The 15,587-nt window shown below is 49.2% G+C and overlaps 2 protein-coding genes across 3 annotated transcripts in view; one reads left to right on the forward strand and one right to left on the reverse strand.

Annotated features, from left to right (window-relative positions):
- The first annotated feature begins 692 nt into the window (after nt 1-692).
- Nucleotides 693-9,392, forward strand: SLA2 (Src like adaptor 2). Of its 2 annotated transcripts, XM_040575354.1 has the most exons (8): nt 694-997; nt 1,587-1,734; nt 1,813-1,912; nt 2,033-2,119; nt 2,804-2,907; nt 3,804-3,953; nt 4,098-4,224; nt 4,304-9,392. In XM_040575354.1, exons 2-8 carry the CDS (start codon nt 1,647-1,649, stop codon nt 4,461-4,463), a joined length of 816 nt encoding a protein of 271 aa, XP_040431288.1. In that variant the 5' UTR covers nt 694-997; nt 1,587-1,646; the 3' UTR covers nt 4,464-9,392. The 2 variants fall into 2 exon arrangements, with proteins under 2 accessions (XP_040431287.1, XP_040431288.1); XM_040575353.1 differs by having other exon boundaries at nt 693-997; nt 3,804-4,224.
- The window catches only part of PHF20 (PHD finger protein 20), a 77,493-nt gene continuing 71,081 nt past the window's right edge, over nt 9,176-15,587 (reverse strand). Inside the window, 2 exon segments of the mRNA XM_040575349.1 lie at nt 9,176-12,002; nt 14,694-14,877. Coding sequence (XP_040431283.1) covers nt 11,860-12,002; nt 14,694-14,877 — 327 coding nt within the window. The 3' untranslated portion in view covers nt 9,176-11,859.

Genomic DNA, 15,587 nt, shown 5'->3' on the forward strand with positions numbered 1-15,587 from the left:
GTTGTGTTCAAGGCAGCTGTGCAAGTGCTGGATCATCTCTTGGTCATCGTGTGGGAGCCAGGCTGTGAGTTTGGCTCCAGCCATGTCCACGCTGCATGTTTGCGCCCAGAGACTGCAGCTGGACAAGGTCTCATCGTGTCTTCCCCAGGCATTTGAGTTTGTGACCACCCTCCAGCACCGAGTGCCTTGTCTCAAGGTCCAGACAAAAAAAGTAATTTTTGGCAAATCGCTGCTGACCTCTCTGCTCCAGCCATGTAAGAGCTGGCCCAGCAGAGCCAGAGCCATTTGGGTAGACAAAGAACCACATCGGTGCCACAGCTCCTGGAGCAACACACATGGCCAAGCTGCAGCCCTGGGGGGGTCCTCTGGCCCAAAACCTCTGCTGCTTCCTGGGGCGCAGCTGGGGCCATGTCCCCCGGCCACCAGGTAGGGGATGGCTGATCCACCCAGGGCTGCAGCTCCCAGTGCAGCTTTGGCTGCAGTGGCTGTCCCCACACACCTGGTGGTGAAGGAGAACCCGGTGCCACCCAGGGCAATGTCTACAGTGTCTCCAGGCAGCTGCCTGAAACTGCACCTGAGGCTTTTCTCACCCTGTACCGAGGCCTCCCTGCGGGCAGTGCTGAGCAGACTGTTGGCTGAGTGAAAAACAGAAACCTCTGCCATGGTGCGCATGCGTCACAGGAAACGCCAGCAGCCTGCTGGTGCCCAGGCAGCGCTCAGCCCCATCACCACGCACCCCGAGCAGGCAGCACAGCCAAGAGCAGCCCAGCCTCTGGCTCCAGCACAGGAAAATACCCAAACCTAGAGCAGAAGAACAAGGAGGCAGCAAACGGGACCTTCCTTGAATGAGGGAGCCCCACCACTGCAGGAGGATCCCCCCGTGGAGCCTTGGTGCCTTGGGGACCATGCTGGAGGCACCACCCAGCACAGCAGAGCCCAGCCGATGACTGCCCAGCCCTGATGAGTCTGGTGCGATGGTGACAGCAGCAAGCAGCAGGTAGGTGAGGGCAGCAGCGGAGCCAGGAGGCTCAGTCCATGGGTCTGGGTCATGCACAGCTTTGACTGTGCCTCACTGGGGCATGGAGCTGAAATGTACTGCTGCAGATAGAGGGGACACTCGTAGCCCCCAGGCACTATATGAGGACTGGCACCTTAGGGCATTGGGATGGGCACCCCACATCCCGTGGGATTCTGGGACAGGGAAGGATGGCTGTGCTGAGCGGGTGAGCACAGCCCCACATGGTTCTGTGGCAGCCTGGGGATGGGGGCTTTCTGGTCCCCACACAGCATGTATGCCTTGTCCCCAGGAGGGCCCCCCAGCCCACCCAGCTGCAGCTGTGTGGCCCCAGATGCTATTCCGTGGGCAGGCAGTTTCCTCGAAGGGTTCCCCTGGGAGCTCAGCCCCAGCCCAGAGCTCCATGGTGCCGATGCACCCTGTGGCACTGCCTTGCCCCAGGGTGTGTGGCCATACCCCTCAGGCCCTGATCCTGACACAGCTGTGCCATGGGGCACGTGGCTGCAGGCGGCCCGGTCCCTCTGCCCACAGGTGCTGCCAGGGCCAGCCCAACCCTCTCCTTCCCTTGCAGCCAGTTGTGGCCACAGGTGGTAGCTGGGGACAAGTGCTGACCCCACAGGTGTAGCAAAGGATGGGGAGCCTGCCCAGCCGGGAGAAGCAGCTCAGCATCCCAATGGCAGCTGCCACCCCCACACCATCTCCGCTGCCCACGCAGGCAGGTGAGTGCTCAGCAGCCACCAGCATACCCCGGCGGGCACAGTCCTCCCAAGCACTGAGCCCCGTGTTGTTCCCCACAGCCCCCAACAGCTTCCTGGCACTGGCCCTGTGCGACTTCCCCTCTGGCACAGATGTGCCCACTGTCCTGAGGATGGGAGAGCAGCTCCACGTCCTCGCCGAGTAAGTCCCCACAGTGAGAGGGCACAGCTGGCCAGCGGTGCCAGCACCCATCCCTGTGGCCATGGGGAGCCCCTTTCCTGCACCCAGCAGCCACAGGACATCGTGTCCCCTTCCCTGCAGGGATGGGGAGTGGTGGTTGGTGGCATCCAAGGTGTCTGGCAAGGAGTGCCTCATCCCCAGCAGCTGCGTGGCCAAGGTGTGGCACAGGTAGGTGCTATCCCAGGATGGCGCCCGGTAGACACAGCTCCATGGAAGAGCTGAGGGCCCATGGGGTACAGCCAGGCCTCTCAAGTACCCAGCCCCACTGGTGTCCAGGTTCATTCTCTGGCACTGCAGCTGTGGCCAGGAAATGCCTGCCACCACTCAGCCTGTGCTGCCATGGTACATCAGAGTCTCCCCCCCCCCCCCCGGGATGGCTCCTGGGGGGGGTGGGGTGGGTGGGGAGGGGGCTGCAGTGTCCCATAGGCATTGGGGCACCCAAGGGATGGCTCTGTGGCTCTGCCATCTCCACCTCAGTGCTACAGGGTGATGGTGGGAGCAGGGCTCCAGGCAGGGCCAGAGGAGGGGTGCTTTGTTGCTGCTTTCCCACTTCAGAGGAGGAGGGATTGTCCCTGAGGCCAAACCCCAGCCACTGTGCCGGGGCCTGAAGTTCCATTGCTGACACTCAGCATGGGGCAGAGCTTGGTGATGTGGCAAGGCATGCAGGGTGTCCACGCCCTGCATCCCCATGCCTCAGGCCGCACAAGATTGAGGCCAGATGCTGCATCCTGCAGCCCACAGGCTTTGCTGTGGGACCACCCCACCTGTCCCCATCCCCAGGGCATGAGGTGCTGCCACCCTGCTCAGGCAGCCCCATCGGCAGAGCTCTGCCAACACCCACTGCCCATCCAGGTGGCTGTACGAGGGCATCAGCCGGGAGAAGGCAGAGGAATTGCTGCTCCAACCTGGCAACCACCATGGGTCCTTCCTGATCCGGCAGAGCCAGACCAGGAAAGGTGAGTGCACAGCCCCACAGTGTGTGCTGAAGGGCGAGGGAGGGGTGTTCAGGACAAACAGCCCCAGGCAAAGAGGGACTTTGACCAGACAGAAGGGACAGGCAGTGCTGCTGGGCTGGGGCAGGGTGGCAGTGGTGACAGCTCCATCGCTTGCAGGACAAAGCTTATCCCCGAGACTCCCCCAGAGCCTGTGCACAGTGCTGTCAAGTCCTGATATCGCCTGCCCCCGCCCCGCCCAAGCCCCCTCCTCCTCCCCCCCCCCCCCCCCCCCCCGTGCACTTCAAGCATTTCATGGCCCCTCTACTCCAGGGTGCTGAGGGCACAAGCAGAGCCCTGTGCTGTGGGGCTGCTCCTCCATTGCACCTGGTGGCAACGGCAGGCCCCGCATGGTGGTTTCCTGGTGCTGCTGCTGTTCTCTGCTTCATGTTGAGTCTCTTCCTCCACCAAAGGGCCCCGAAAGAATCAACAAACAGGCTTCCTGCAGCATTTGGTTAAGCAAAAATGTGCAAAGGCTTGTCCTCAAAGATGAAGCAGGGGCCCAATTTCCCCCCCAACAAGGGAACTCCACTGAGTGCCTAGCTCTGGTGCAGGGTCAAGTCTCAGGGCAGAGCTCAGCTCAGCCCTTCTCCCAGCAGCTTTATGCTCCCTCCTTGCAGCAGCACCACCACCATCCTGGTGCCATGGCAGCTTTCGGGGGACACTGCTTGGGCCACATCCTGGAACTCTCCTGTCTCCAGGGTGGGGTGCTTGTGGTGTGGGGCTGGCACCCAGTGGTAGCTGCATGGGCCCATGAGATGCTCCCGGCCACCCCAGTTGGGTGGCAAAAATTGTGGCTGCTCCAGCCCAGGGCTGAGTGGGGTCCTGCCCTGTGGCACCCCAGCCCTGCACCCTTGCAGGCTGCTACTCTCTGTCGGTGCGGCGCACTGAGCTCACGTCATGGGACTCGGTCACACACTACCGCATCCACCGCCTGGAGAACGGCTGGCTCTACATCTCTCCGCGGCTCACCTTCTCCAACCTGCATGACCTCGTGGACCACTACACAGGTAAGAGCCGCCAGTCCCCGGGCCAGATGTCACCTACCAGGGCCCTGCGGGGAAGCAGGTGGGCAGTGGCTGGTCCAGCACCTGCCTGTGCGGCTGATGTGCAAGAATGTGAGCACTGCACTGATGCCACTGGCCCCTGCCCAGAGTGTGGGGAGGGTCTGTGCTGTGCCCTCAGGCAGCCCTGCTCCATGGAGAGTGCGAGGGCAGCCCCGGCCCTGGCCCAGCCCACCATGGTGAAGAAGCCGTCACTCAACTGGGACAAGATCGACAGGTAGGGTTGGCTACCAAGGTTGTGGGTTTCCCCTGTGGGGCTGGCACAGCATGCTGATGGCCCCATCTCCCCCCTGCAGTTCTGTCCTGTTGTCAGAGGCTGTGCCACCACCGGAGGAAGAGGAGGATGACTCCCCCATCAGCCTGGGCCTTCGGGAAGCCATCAGCTCCTACCTCCTCCTGACAGATGAGGAGGTACCAGAGATGGGCACTGCAGGGAAAGGGGTGAAGAACAGCTGAGGGCAGGACCCCGCTCAGCTGCAGCCCCAGGATGGGCACCCGGGTCTGGTTGCAGCCTTCACCTGCCTCAGCTGCTGTCATTCACCACAGCTGCGTGCCCAGGGGCTGCGCTTTTGGGGAGTGAGGCCCCTCCAGCACTGATGCCCAGGCACCTCAGGACATGGCAAGGCTTCCATCCCAGCCCTGGGTTTCCTCGCTGTGGTCTGCTGAGCCCCCAGGCATCACCCCAGGCCTCTGCCTTCTGCTCCCATGGGACACTTCCCCGACTGCTCCACAGAGAGGGCCTGCACCTGGCCGGGCCGCAGCTGTGCTCACCGACAGCAACACAACTCAGGCAGGGGCACAAACCAACCTAATCAGGCCCCTCACTTCACGTACAGATTATCATTTTTTGGGTGATGGTGTCGTCTGTGCAGCACAGGGCCTGGGAGCCCCCCCCTTTTTATCACTCCCTTCAGCCTGATGAGGAACAGACCCTGCCCCAGAGCAGAAGCAACCAGGAGGAAACCACCCCACTTTCATCACTAGAGGCTGCTTTTTAAACCTTTAAACTGTCCATTAACCAGGATCCTGCAGGCCACACAGCAATAACTTTCTAATATCTTAATGAAAGAGCACTTCATTAACAGGTGAGAGCTGGTAACTAAATCATGAGCTGACAGCTGTAGCAGCAGTGCCGCTTTCCATCAACTGCATCTGTGGGGGCTTTGCCTGTGCTGTTGGCCCTGGCCTAGATGGTTCCTGCAACACTGCTCAGGGTACATTAATCAGGCCTAGAGGTTTAAAAATGTTTATTTTAATTGATGTTCTGGGAGGTAGGGGGTGAAATTGATCCAACAAAAGGACTAGATGAGAGAAGAGTCAAAATGCAAACACTGTTGTCAAACGCTGATCTTAGCTACAACCCTTTCAGCCAGATGAAGCAGGCTGCGACCTCATTAAAAGCAGTATAAATGCATCAAAACAGAAAGACAACTGAGCCCTCATTTTCAGCAGCCCCTTATCAGCAAAGAAAGGTTTGGGGAAAGCGCCTGAAGCTTCCTCTGTGGTGAGAATTGCTGTAGAAGCAATTTCGCTGCCTAGTAACCTTCTTTCCTTCCTTCTTTGAGCTCTCAGAGGTCGCTGCAGCAAGACCCCAGCTATTGACACATTTCCTACCTTTTACACACTCAAATCATCACTTAATTTTTCACATCTGATTACTTTGCTCTTGCACATCCAGTGCAAATTTTACCTTTCCTTCTCTTAAGCAGCCTGTAACTTTACATGCTTGCTCAGCCTGGGCCCAGGTGCCGCCTGAGGGCAGGGGCTGCCCCCCTCCTGGCCCCCAGTGGGGTTTATTCCTTGGCCTCCAGTCTGACCCACAGGCAGCCAAGGCTGCTGCTGACACTGGAGGAAGCTGCAGTTAAGCAGCTGCCTCTCTGCTATTTGCATTCTAGTGACTTTGTAAAAATGAAAGACACCTGGCTCCAACGCCTATTTAAGTCCTTCCCAAGCCCATCTGCCTCAGAGCCTTGCTTCCTTCCAGCCCCATGGCAGTTCTGCTCCCAACCCTAGCAGCTCCTGGTCCTGCAAACACTTCTCTCCTGCTGGGAAGCATAGGCACAAACCCCAGCACTGAGCAGTGTCGTGGCCAAGGCTTCTGCTTCATGGTGGGATCCCAACCCCGCTCCCTGCAGCACAGCACTGCAAGGGACAGACCCAAGGGCGCATGGGCAGCAGGAGCCCTGCCAGCTGCCTCAGGCTGCCAAGGCAGGCCAGGGGGAAGGGGCCTGCTGCTGCAGGCTGTCCTCAGCACCCAAGGTGCTCCAACTGCTCAGTGAGTGGCTAGGCAGCTGATGCTCTCCCCTGTGTCGGGGGCATGCTGAGCCTGCAGAGATGTGGCTGTTTTGGCCAGATTAGCCATATGGCGGACAGCACTGATCTCTTCTGAAAGTTGAAATTATGAGTGCTTAGCAACATGCAGACTGCAGCCTCTCACTGAGCCTATGCTCTGCTCCTCCCCAACCACCACAAAAAAAATTTCACAGAATCATTAGGTTGGAAAAGACTTCCAAGATCATCTGGTCCAACCATCCCCCTACCACCACTCTCACCCCCTAAACCATGTCTCTAAGCACCAGGTCCAACCTTTCCTTAAACACCCCCAGGGATGATGACTCCACCACCTGGGCAACCCGTCCCAATGCCTGACTGCTCTTTCTGAGAAGAAATGTCTCCTCATTTCCAACCTAAACCTCCCCAGCGCAACTTGAGGCCATTCCCTCTAGTCCTATCACTGGTTACCTGCAAGAAGAGGCAGGCCCCCAGCTCCCCACACCTTCCTTTCTGGTAGCTGTAGAGAGCAATGAGGTCCGTCCTGAGCCTCCTCCAGATCAAACACCCCCAGTTCCCTGAGCCGCTCCTCACAGGATTTGTGCTCCAGGCCCTTCACCAGCTTCATAGCCCTTCTCTGGACACGCTCCAGGGCCTCGATGTCCTTCTTGTACTGAGGGGCCCAAAACCAAACACAGCGAGGTGCAGCCTCACCAGATCAGAGTACAGGGGGATAATCGCCTCCCTGGCCCTGCTGGCTGCATTGTTCCTGATATAAGCCAGGATGCTGTTGGCCTTGTTGGCCACCTGGGCACACTGCTGGCTCATATTGAGGCGAGCATCAACCAATGCCCCCAGATCCTTTTACTCTGCACCGCTTTTGAGCCACTCTGCCCCAAGCCTGTAGCATTGCATGGGGTTGTTGTGGCCAAAGTGCAGGAATTGGCACTTAGCCATGTTGAATCTCATCCCATCAGCCTCTGCCCATCAACCCATCCTGTCCAGCTCCCTCTAAGCATGTCGTCCTCTTTCTGCAGAACCATGGCCACCACGCCTTTGCTGAGATGAAAGGGACTTCTGAAGGTATTTGAATGAGCTGCACAATAATCAAAGTATCTCCTTTTGGGCCCCTGTTCAGAGGACATAGCTATGTCTGCAGCCTAGATTCAGTGTGGCTCTCAACAGCCAATACTCTTGCCACTCTAAGGCATAGAAAAGCAGCACTTTGGGAGCAGGTTCTGTTCCAATGACCCTTGTAACAGCACACATACTCAATCCACCTAACAACCAACTGCTCGGAAGCCTTCAGCAGTACATACAACCCTGCCTCTACCCCAGAGGCCAGCATACCCAGGTCCCTAAGCATGGAAAACAGGCACCCACACTGTCCTTAAACATGGCATATTTTTAATACTCACAGGCATTGTTCAGCCATTACCGATGCAAAAACTCTATACCCCCCCCCTTACTTTTTATTATTATTTTTTTAAATCTAGTTTTCAGAAGCTCTGCTACTATTACCCAAGCATTCATTATTTGGAAGACTTCCTTTTAGGTTTGCAGTTTTGCTGTCTGCGTGTATGGTCTAATGAGGAAAAATGTATTGTTTTCTGAGTTTTTGATTACTTATTTGAACAATACTTTATTGTGGGGAGAAGAGTGCAGAGCTCTAGGTATTATCTTCACAAGAGTGAAGATCTGTTGAAACGACAGTGCTGCAGCAGCAATGCCGCTCCAGCATCAAATCACAAAATCACGAAGACAAAAAAAAGTGAATGAGATTCCAAGGTCTGGATGTCAATCAATGGTATATCATTATAATTAGAATAGCTGATAACATGGACAAGTAACAGTGAGAATATTCAAATGTTTGTGTATAAAGTTTCTTAGACTGACAAAGCCTCAAGGTGAATCTACCCATGTGTAGGCTGATGATTTGGCAACTGTCTCCTGACATGACAGTCTACCTCCAAGAGAACCCTAACACCAAGCAAGTAAAATATAAAGCAGCTCACAGCAGAGGGCACACATTCCCAGAAACATAGCCTGCCACTGCACACATTTCAGCACATTATTTCACACTGCTGCTCACTTAAACATCATAGCCAAGTTTTCTAAATGTGAGCAGATTTCATTCAACCATGAAACACACGCCTGGGTCTGCCATCAGTGGCCAGTTTCTCTGGGCTTCACAAGCCAGGCTCCAGCAGAACAGTACCTGCTGGCTTTACAATCTTGGAGCTCTATTGGAAGCTTGTTTCAAGAATGAAGTTATGCAGACTGGCTCGTTAGGACAAAGGAACAAACTTTCCTCATGTTTATGCTTTATCATCACTCCCTTGTACAGCAAAGACTCGGCTTTTCCACTAAGCTTGTTGCTGCTGCTGGCCTTCAGTTTGACTGGTAGCTTTCAGGATTAGTCACAGGTGCTACATAACCATTCCCTCCCAGCTCAACCCTCCCAAGTCTACCTGAAACACCTGCTAGCCCACCGCTTAAGGGGCAACATCTCCACCTCAAAATAGTACTGAAATTATGCCCGAGTCTTTTGTGAAATAAATCACTAAAGAGATGAGCCAGGTGCCTCTCACTGACCCTGCAAAATGCTCTGCAGCATCTCTGGTGGGCTCCATCATCGAAATATATATATATTTTAAGTGTTCAGTTAATTTTTTTTTTTGATTTGTGAATAAAATATAAGCTCCCCTTCTAAAACAGTATAACGCAGAGTTTACCTATTAGGAATATCTATGAGACAGATCTGGAAAGCAATCACTGATACTTTGAGAACAGTTAAGATCTCCATTCTGGTCTAACTACTGTACCTATGTTTCAATGTGAAGTGTACACAAAAGTCCAAAATTATTTTAGTGAATAATCATTGAAAAAGACTTTACTAAGACTTAACCAACAAAAACCTATTTATTTATTCCAAACACCAAGGTACAGTTTTCAAGTTTTGCAAATATTGCTCCAAAGCAAAATTTTATATACAGCGCCCTCAGTTCTAATAGTGCATTAACAAAGACAAATATACTTATGTATCCACAGTGCAATGTTTGCTCATTTCATCAAGGCTCCACGTTGCATTCACTTACCAGTGATTTAAAGAAATATAAAAAAGTGACTTGCCAGACCAAACAGTTGGTCCAGACTAAGAAATAACAATGTGGAAACTTGCAAAAACATGGACAAAAATGAATCCAGGCAAAGTACATTAAAGAATCTTTCCTGAACATGAAAAATGCTAGTCTATTTTAAATAAATATTTTCAGTCTTTACCTGCAAGAACTTATTCTCTAGCTCTACTAAGGAAAACAAGTCTCCAGTATTTGTCATTTCACTCAACCATCAGAACTGTCTCTTCTTCCAAACCTTAAGTATTGCCCTGAGCAAAAAAAAAAAAAAAAAAAACACACACCACAGCAGAAGTAAAAACCTACAATGATCACACAAAAAGCAATTGCTCGGAAAGAAGTTCCACTCTGGAGAAGTGTCTGCTCAGGAACTGACTTGTCTTCACACCCTCAAACTGCAAGCACAGCTGGCTCAGTAGCAGCTATGTTCTTCTCAGACTCCTGGTGGAAGCGCTTGCTTTGAATTTCAACCAGGGAACACCTTTCTGGTCATTCTAACCTGAAAAAAAAACACCAAACCTTCACAGTTGTTTGGAGTCCTCCTCCAATGCTGTTCTGGTTGTTTGGTTAATGTTGCCTGGTCTAAAGCTACACACAGTATTTATAAATTGAGGTGTCATTAACAGGAGAGAGAGTATAACATTGGTATCATCTTCAGAGATCGAAGTGCTACTTAAATATCATGTAAGCTTTATTCCAACTGTGTTACAGAAAAATAAATTTATTTTTCTGCTGTACATATGTTGTATTCACTATATACCAACTACAAAACTGTGAGACAAATTATTCCCTGAAATGACTCCTGGCACAAAAGCCTTAGTTACTACTAGAGAAGCCTAATTATTGTTTTCTGAAGGAACTGATTAAAATATTCACTGTGTAGATACTGTTAACTTAAAATTTCCAATATTATTGTAGGAATTTACATAGTTAGTCATTATTCTTTGCAGTATACAAACGTTACAGGCTCATATCAAAGATTAATAAATTGTATAGTTACGGGCCTTCCAATGACAACTGTTCTTTGATTTTACCCTTTGGTGGTACCATCACACACAAAAATCAAGATAAATCCAGATTTTTCAAGACACCCTCTCAAAGCAAAAACAGCTTACCATTTTCAACAGTGAACTTAATTCGGCAACGTTAGGGAAGGAAAACTGAAGTCGCAGCCATTATTTATGGAGCTATGATCTGCAGTTGAAAGGCTCTTAACATTTCAAATACTTACAACACATCAATGTTTCAAAAAGTACTGTATAATATAACTTGAACTTAAGCAGCATTTTCACCTTGCTCTGACAAAATAATACAAACCAGAAAATTAAAACGTAAGGTAGAAAAAGGGACTTTGTGAACATACACTGTTAACATAATAACCCACTCACTGTCTGTGAGGACAGTACCTCATGCATAGATCTTGAGGCTTTATTTACACAAATATAAAATAAACTGATTCCCAAAACCACACATTCATAGTAAGTCTTTACAATGAACACGTTCAGAGTATTGAAAAAATCTACATTTCAAAATATAACCGGAATGGCAATTATTAACAAATGGGTAGAAAACTACATAATGTCCATTACAGACCTTGCTCAAGTCTGGAACTCCAAGCACATCCCCAGTCTTTTCACAGCAGTATCTTATACTGCCACAAGGGTGTGGGTGTCCTGCTAGCATTAGCTCGGGAGGCACGGTATGGCCACGTTGAAGAGTTCAAGAATGCACAAACACACAACATTAAGGGGTTTCCCCAGTACCAAGTCACGTGAGAGTGACAGGATAAATATGGAAAACAATCATTTATTCTGAAAGTAAGTGCAATCCACCTGTGACCTTCTGCTACATTATTTAACATAATAGAAGGGGAGAGTTAGGCCACTGTTACTTGCAAACTTCCACGTAACAATTTATAGTTAAGAGCAGGACATTCATACTTACTAAGTCTGAAAACTGTTATAACATTTCCTAGTGATTAAATACTGTGTGCTACTATGCATAAACCAGAAGGAATAAAACATGACACAAGTCACTTAAACTATGCAAAGTTATTTACAACCTCTGTCAACTAAACATTTTTGGCTCTTAGAACTCTGTTCTTCAGTGGCACAATTTTTAGTCAATTTAATTATGAAAAAAGTCTACCGTTTCAATGAACAAGTTGTAAGGAGTGAAAATTTGAGTATAATTTATCAACAAACACACAACCTTTGAAGACAACAGTATTAACCTCTTCCATATTGTTATAATTGCCTAATAAACCCAAAATTATGAGATAAAAGTAACCTTTTTTGCTGTTCTTTGAACAGCAGTTCTTCACAAATCCCTGAAGTCAATCTGCATCACATGCAACCAGCATGCTAATTTCATTTAAATACACAGAGCTGTTCACATCAGATGCTCCACCTTCACTCAATAACAGTCTCCAATACTTTCTAGTCTCATGATGAGCAGCAAAGTGCAATCTGTTGCACTTTGCCTAGGTCCGTTATAAGCTGCTTTATACAATGTTTGAGTTGTGGGAGTCGAGCTAGCGGTTCCGGTGGCTCCAGCTCTCCTGTATAATCCAGCCAACTCTCCAAAACTGCAAAGAGAAACAAAACTGTCACCATTTCAGTTCTCAGCAAATAGACCATCTTAAGCCACAAAGCAAGTTCTTTAAATTATCAATCATTACAAATAGCTTTTGATACAACGTGACAAAAATAATTCACATTTAAAGGAAGTTAAAGAAAAAACAGAGGTTCCCAGGAAAAAGCAGTGCAGTGAAGGAAAACTCATGACCAGACACTGTGAAATCTAGTGCTAATTTTCCTCTGACCTGTGTCAATTCCAGAGCAAGGACACTGCAGTACAGGAAGATTATACTATCAGAATAACTTAAGATCGGATCCTAAAACAACAGGACAGTAATGTAAGAAGTTTGCCATCTACACAGACAACTGGCCAGGCAATAAGAACTGCATAAAAGAAAATGGAGAGGAAACCTAAAAGCGTAAACAGCAGACTACTACACAAAGAAAACAAATTCAAAACAAATTCCTCTTCTAAGCTTCTCAGTGTGAAATGCAAACTAGACATACAACTGACTGAGACCTCAGGCAACAATGTGATTTCTGAGCAGAGCAGTAACACTTTGAGTAGCACTCCAGCCTAGAAAAAGATACAAAAAGCCTGACTGAACTTGAGCTTCTTCATTTATGAAAAAGGCGTTGTAACTGTAGGCCTGATCTTTACTACCTGAAAGATTTCTTCAGTTTAACCTCTCAGTACCTTACTGAACTACAAGAAGAGGGCCTTTATAGTGTTAAAAGTTAGATTCCCAACAGCTTTGCAAGATAAGTTGCTGTTTTAATGGCTATACAATCAACAGCTAAAGTATTTTTGACTAAGATAATACAAGAAGAGCATAGTTTTCCGTAACTAGGAAAACAAATCAAGTGACACTTAAGTTACCCAGAGACCTACAGACTGGTGAACCTCACCTCTGTGCCTGGGAAGATCGTGGAACAGATCCTCCTGGAAGCAATGTCAAGGCACACACAGGACAAGGAGGTGTTCTGAGACAGCCAGCACAGCTTCACCAAGGGCAAATTGTGTCTGACCAATCTGGTGGCCTTCTAGGATGGAGTGGCTGAGTCAGCTGACAAGGGAAGACCAACCAGTGTCATCTACCTGGACTTGTGTAAGGCCTTTGGCACGGTCCCACGTGACATCCTGACTCCAGATTGGAGTGATGTGGATTTGGTGGGTGCACCATTCAGTGGATAAGGAATTGGCTTGAAGGCCGTACCCAGAGAGCGGTGCTCAATGGCTCCATGTCCAGGTGGAAGCTGGTGACGAGCGGTGTCCCTCAGGGGTCTGTCCCTAGGACCGGTGCTGTTTAGTATCTTTATCAACGACATAGCCAGTGGGATCGAGTGCATGCTCAGCAAGTTTGCAGATGTCGCCAAGCTGAGTGGTGCGGTTGGTACCAAAGAAGGAAGAGATGGCATTCAAAGGGACCTGGGCGGGCTGGAGAAGGGGGCCCACGTTAACCGCATCAGGTTCAACAAGTCCAAGTGCAAGGTGCTGCACCTGGGTCGGGGCAATCCCAGACATGAGTACAGGCTGGGAGAAGAACTTGCTGAGAGCAGCCCTGCAGGGAGGGACGTGGGGGTTCTGGTGGATCAAAAGTTCAGCATGAGCCAGCAGTGCACACTTGCAGCCCAGAAGGCCAACTGCATCCTGGGCTGCATCAGGGAACAGCAACGGAGGGAGGTGATTGTGTCCCTTATGCTCTGCCCTTGTGAGGCCCTGCTTGGAGTCCTGCATCTAGGTCTGGAGCCCCCAGCACAAGAAGGATGAGGGTCTGTTAGAGAGGGTCCAGAGGATGACTACAAAGTTGGTCAGCACCTCTCCTGTACAGAAAGGCTGAGAGAGCTGGGTGTGCTCAGCCTGAAGAAGAGAAGGCTCCAGGGAGACCTCATTGCAGCTTTTAAATAATTAAAGTGGGCTTATTAAAAAAAAAAAGAGCAACTTCTTGTTTGGGCAGGTAATGATAGGACAAGGGGGAATGATCTTAAACTAAAAGAGGGGAGATTTAGATTAGCGGTTAGGAGGAAGTTCTTCACACTCAGAGGGTGGTGAGGCACTGGCACAGGTTGCCCAGAGAAGCTGTGGATGCCCCATCCCTGAAGGTGTTCAAGGCCAGGCTGGATGGGGCCTTGGCCAACCTGATCTAGTGGGTGGCATCCCTGCCCATGGCAGAGGGGTTGGATTCAGATGATCTTCAAGGTCCCTTCCAACCCAAGACTTTCTATGATGCTATGATTCTAAGTAAAGAATTTTGAAGGGATACAGAAAAATGTAACAGCCCTGTGAACTCAAGAGGCCACCTGGAATAGGCTAAAACAGCCAGCAAGCCCCTGAAGAACAGTGAAGTTCAGAAACACAGAAGTGCTAAGGAACAACAAAAAAACCACAAAAGCAAAAAGATATGGAAGGTATTCTACTACATCATCTGATATAAATATTCAGAGATCTAACTAGAACTGTTTTTTTTTTAAATAAAATTCTTCACAATGTTATCTAGATCTTCAATTTTGTTTTAAAATCCTTGAGCACCAGGAGCATGTCTATTTTCTACTATGAAATGCAGTACTTCTGACAATGCAATGCTGATCATTTTGTAGGTCTGCAGAAGCAAAATTAAAACCAGCATGTTTTTAACAGGCAGTATTATTTGAATAGGAAAAAATACAGTTAGCTTTTACAACAGAAAAATGCCACCTACCATCTAGTTCCTTCTCAATGAAATCCATTCTGTGTATGACTTCATCTTGCAGAGATTCCACATGAGCTAAAAGATTAAGCTGCCACTGCAGCTGTGAGTTCACAACTCCCTCTTTGTCCTTTTCCAGTAATTTCATTTCAATAGCTTCCTCTGGAGAGACTTTCTTAGATACAGAGTCTTTTACCTAGTAGAAATACATATATCAATAATTTATTACAGTGAAATGAAATTAGTGAGAAGGACTACCTGGGTCCTTACTGTTATCCAAGGTAATGGCTCAACAAATCTTAGGTTAGTGGAGGACAGAGAGGAGAGGTCATACAGAAACGTTAAGGCAGTTTGGGCGAGATCACCTAAATAGACACGAAAAACAGATGCCTTAAAAGAGACATAAAAAGTCTAATAGAACAGAGGATTAGAGAAGAGTTTCAAAAGCAACATGTTTTCATAGTTATTTTGCTAAGACCTAGTCTTTGCAACTTCACAAGCACCTCATTTTAGAAATTGACCTGTATATACCTGTAGCTAGCTCCCCGACAACTTCCATTTGGAATATATTGCGCTAGGTCTGCGGATCCAGGGGAAAATTGAAAACTTTCTTACACGACAGTAACGAACAAAAGAACAAACTGGGCTGCAGTGAGAAGGGACTGCTCCTGAACGAATCTAAACTCAATTCTACTACAACTTTCAAAGCATCTAGGAACATTACCACTTGCAAAACTTTACCACTCTGCGTCAGCAGATCCTGCTTCCCATACATTTTTCATCCATCTGAAATATGACAGGATTTAGAGAAAGGCTCCTAAAAGACTAAGGAACTAAAACACATGCCTTTCTAAGAAATGTAAAACAGTCTTAATTGATTTGACAAATTAAAAAGGAAATTAATCA

Source organism: Cygnus olor, chromosome 16 (genome assembly GCF_009769625.2).
Source record: "Cygnus olor isolate bCygOlo1 chromosome 16, bCygOlo1.pri.v2, whole genome shotgun sequence".
In the NCBI taxonomy this organism is placed as follows: domain Eukaryota; kingdom Metazoa; phylum Chordata; class Aves; order Anseriformes; family Anatidae; genus Cygnus; species Cygnus olor.

What these genes read in the sequence shown, in the direction of transcription:
- SLA2 (XM_040575353.1), top strand. Translation starts at nt 1,647, where the DNA reads ATGGGGAGCCTGCCCAGCCGGGAGAAGCAGCTCAGCATCCCAATGGCA. An exon ending in TCCGCTGCCCACGCAGGCAG is followed by an intron (nt 1,735 to 1,812) that starts GTGAGTGCTCAG and finishes TGTTCCCCACAG; the next exon opens with CCCCCAACAGCTTCCTGGCA. An exon ending in AACTGGGACAAGATCGACAG is followed by an intron (nt 4,225 to 4,303) that starts GTAGGGTTGGCT and finishes TCCCCCCTGCAG; the next exon opens with TTCTGTCCTGTTGTCAGAGG.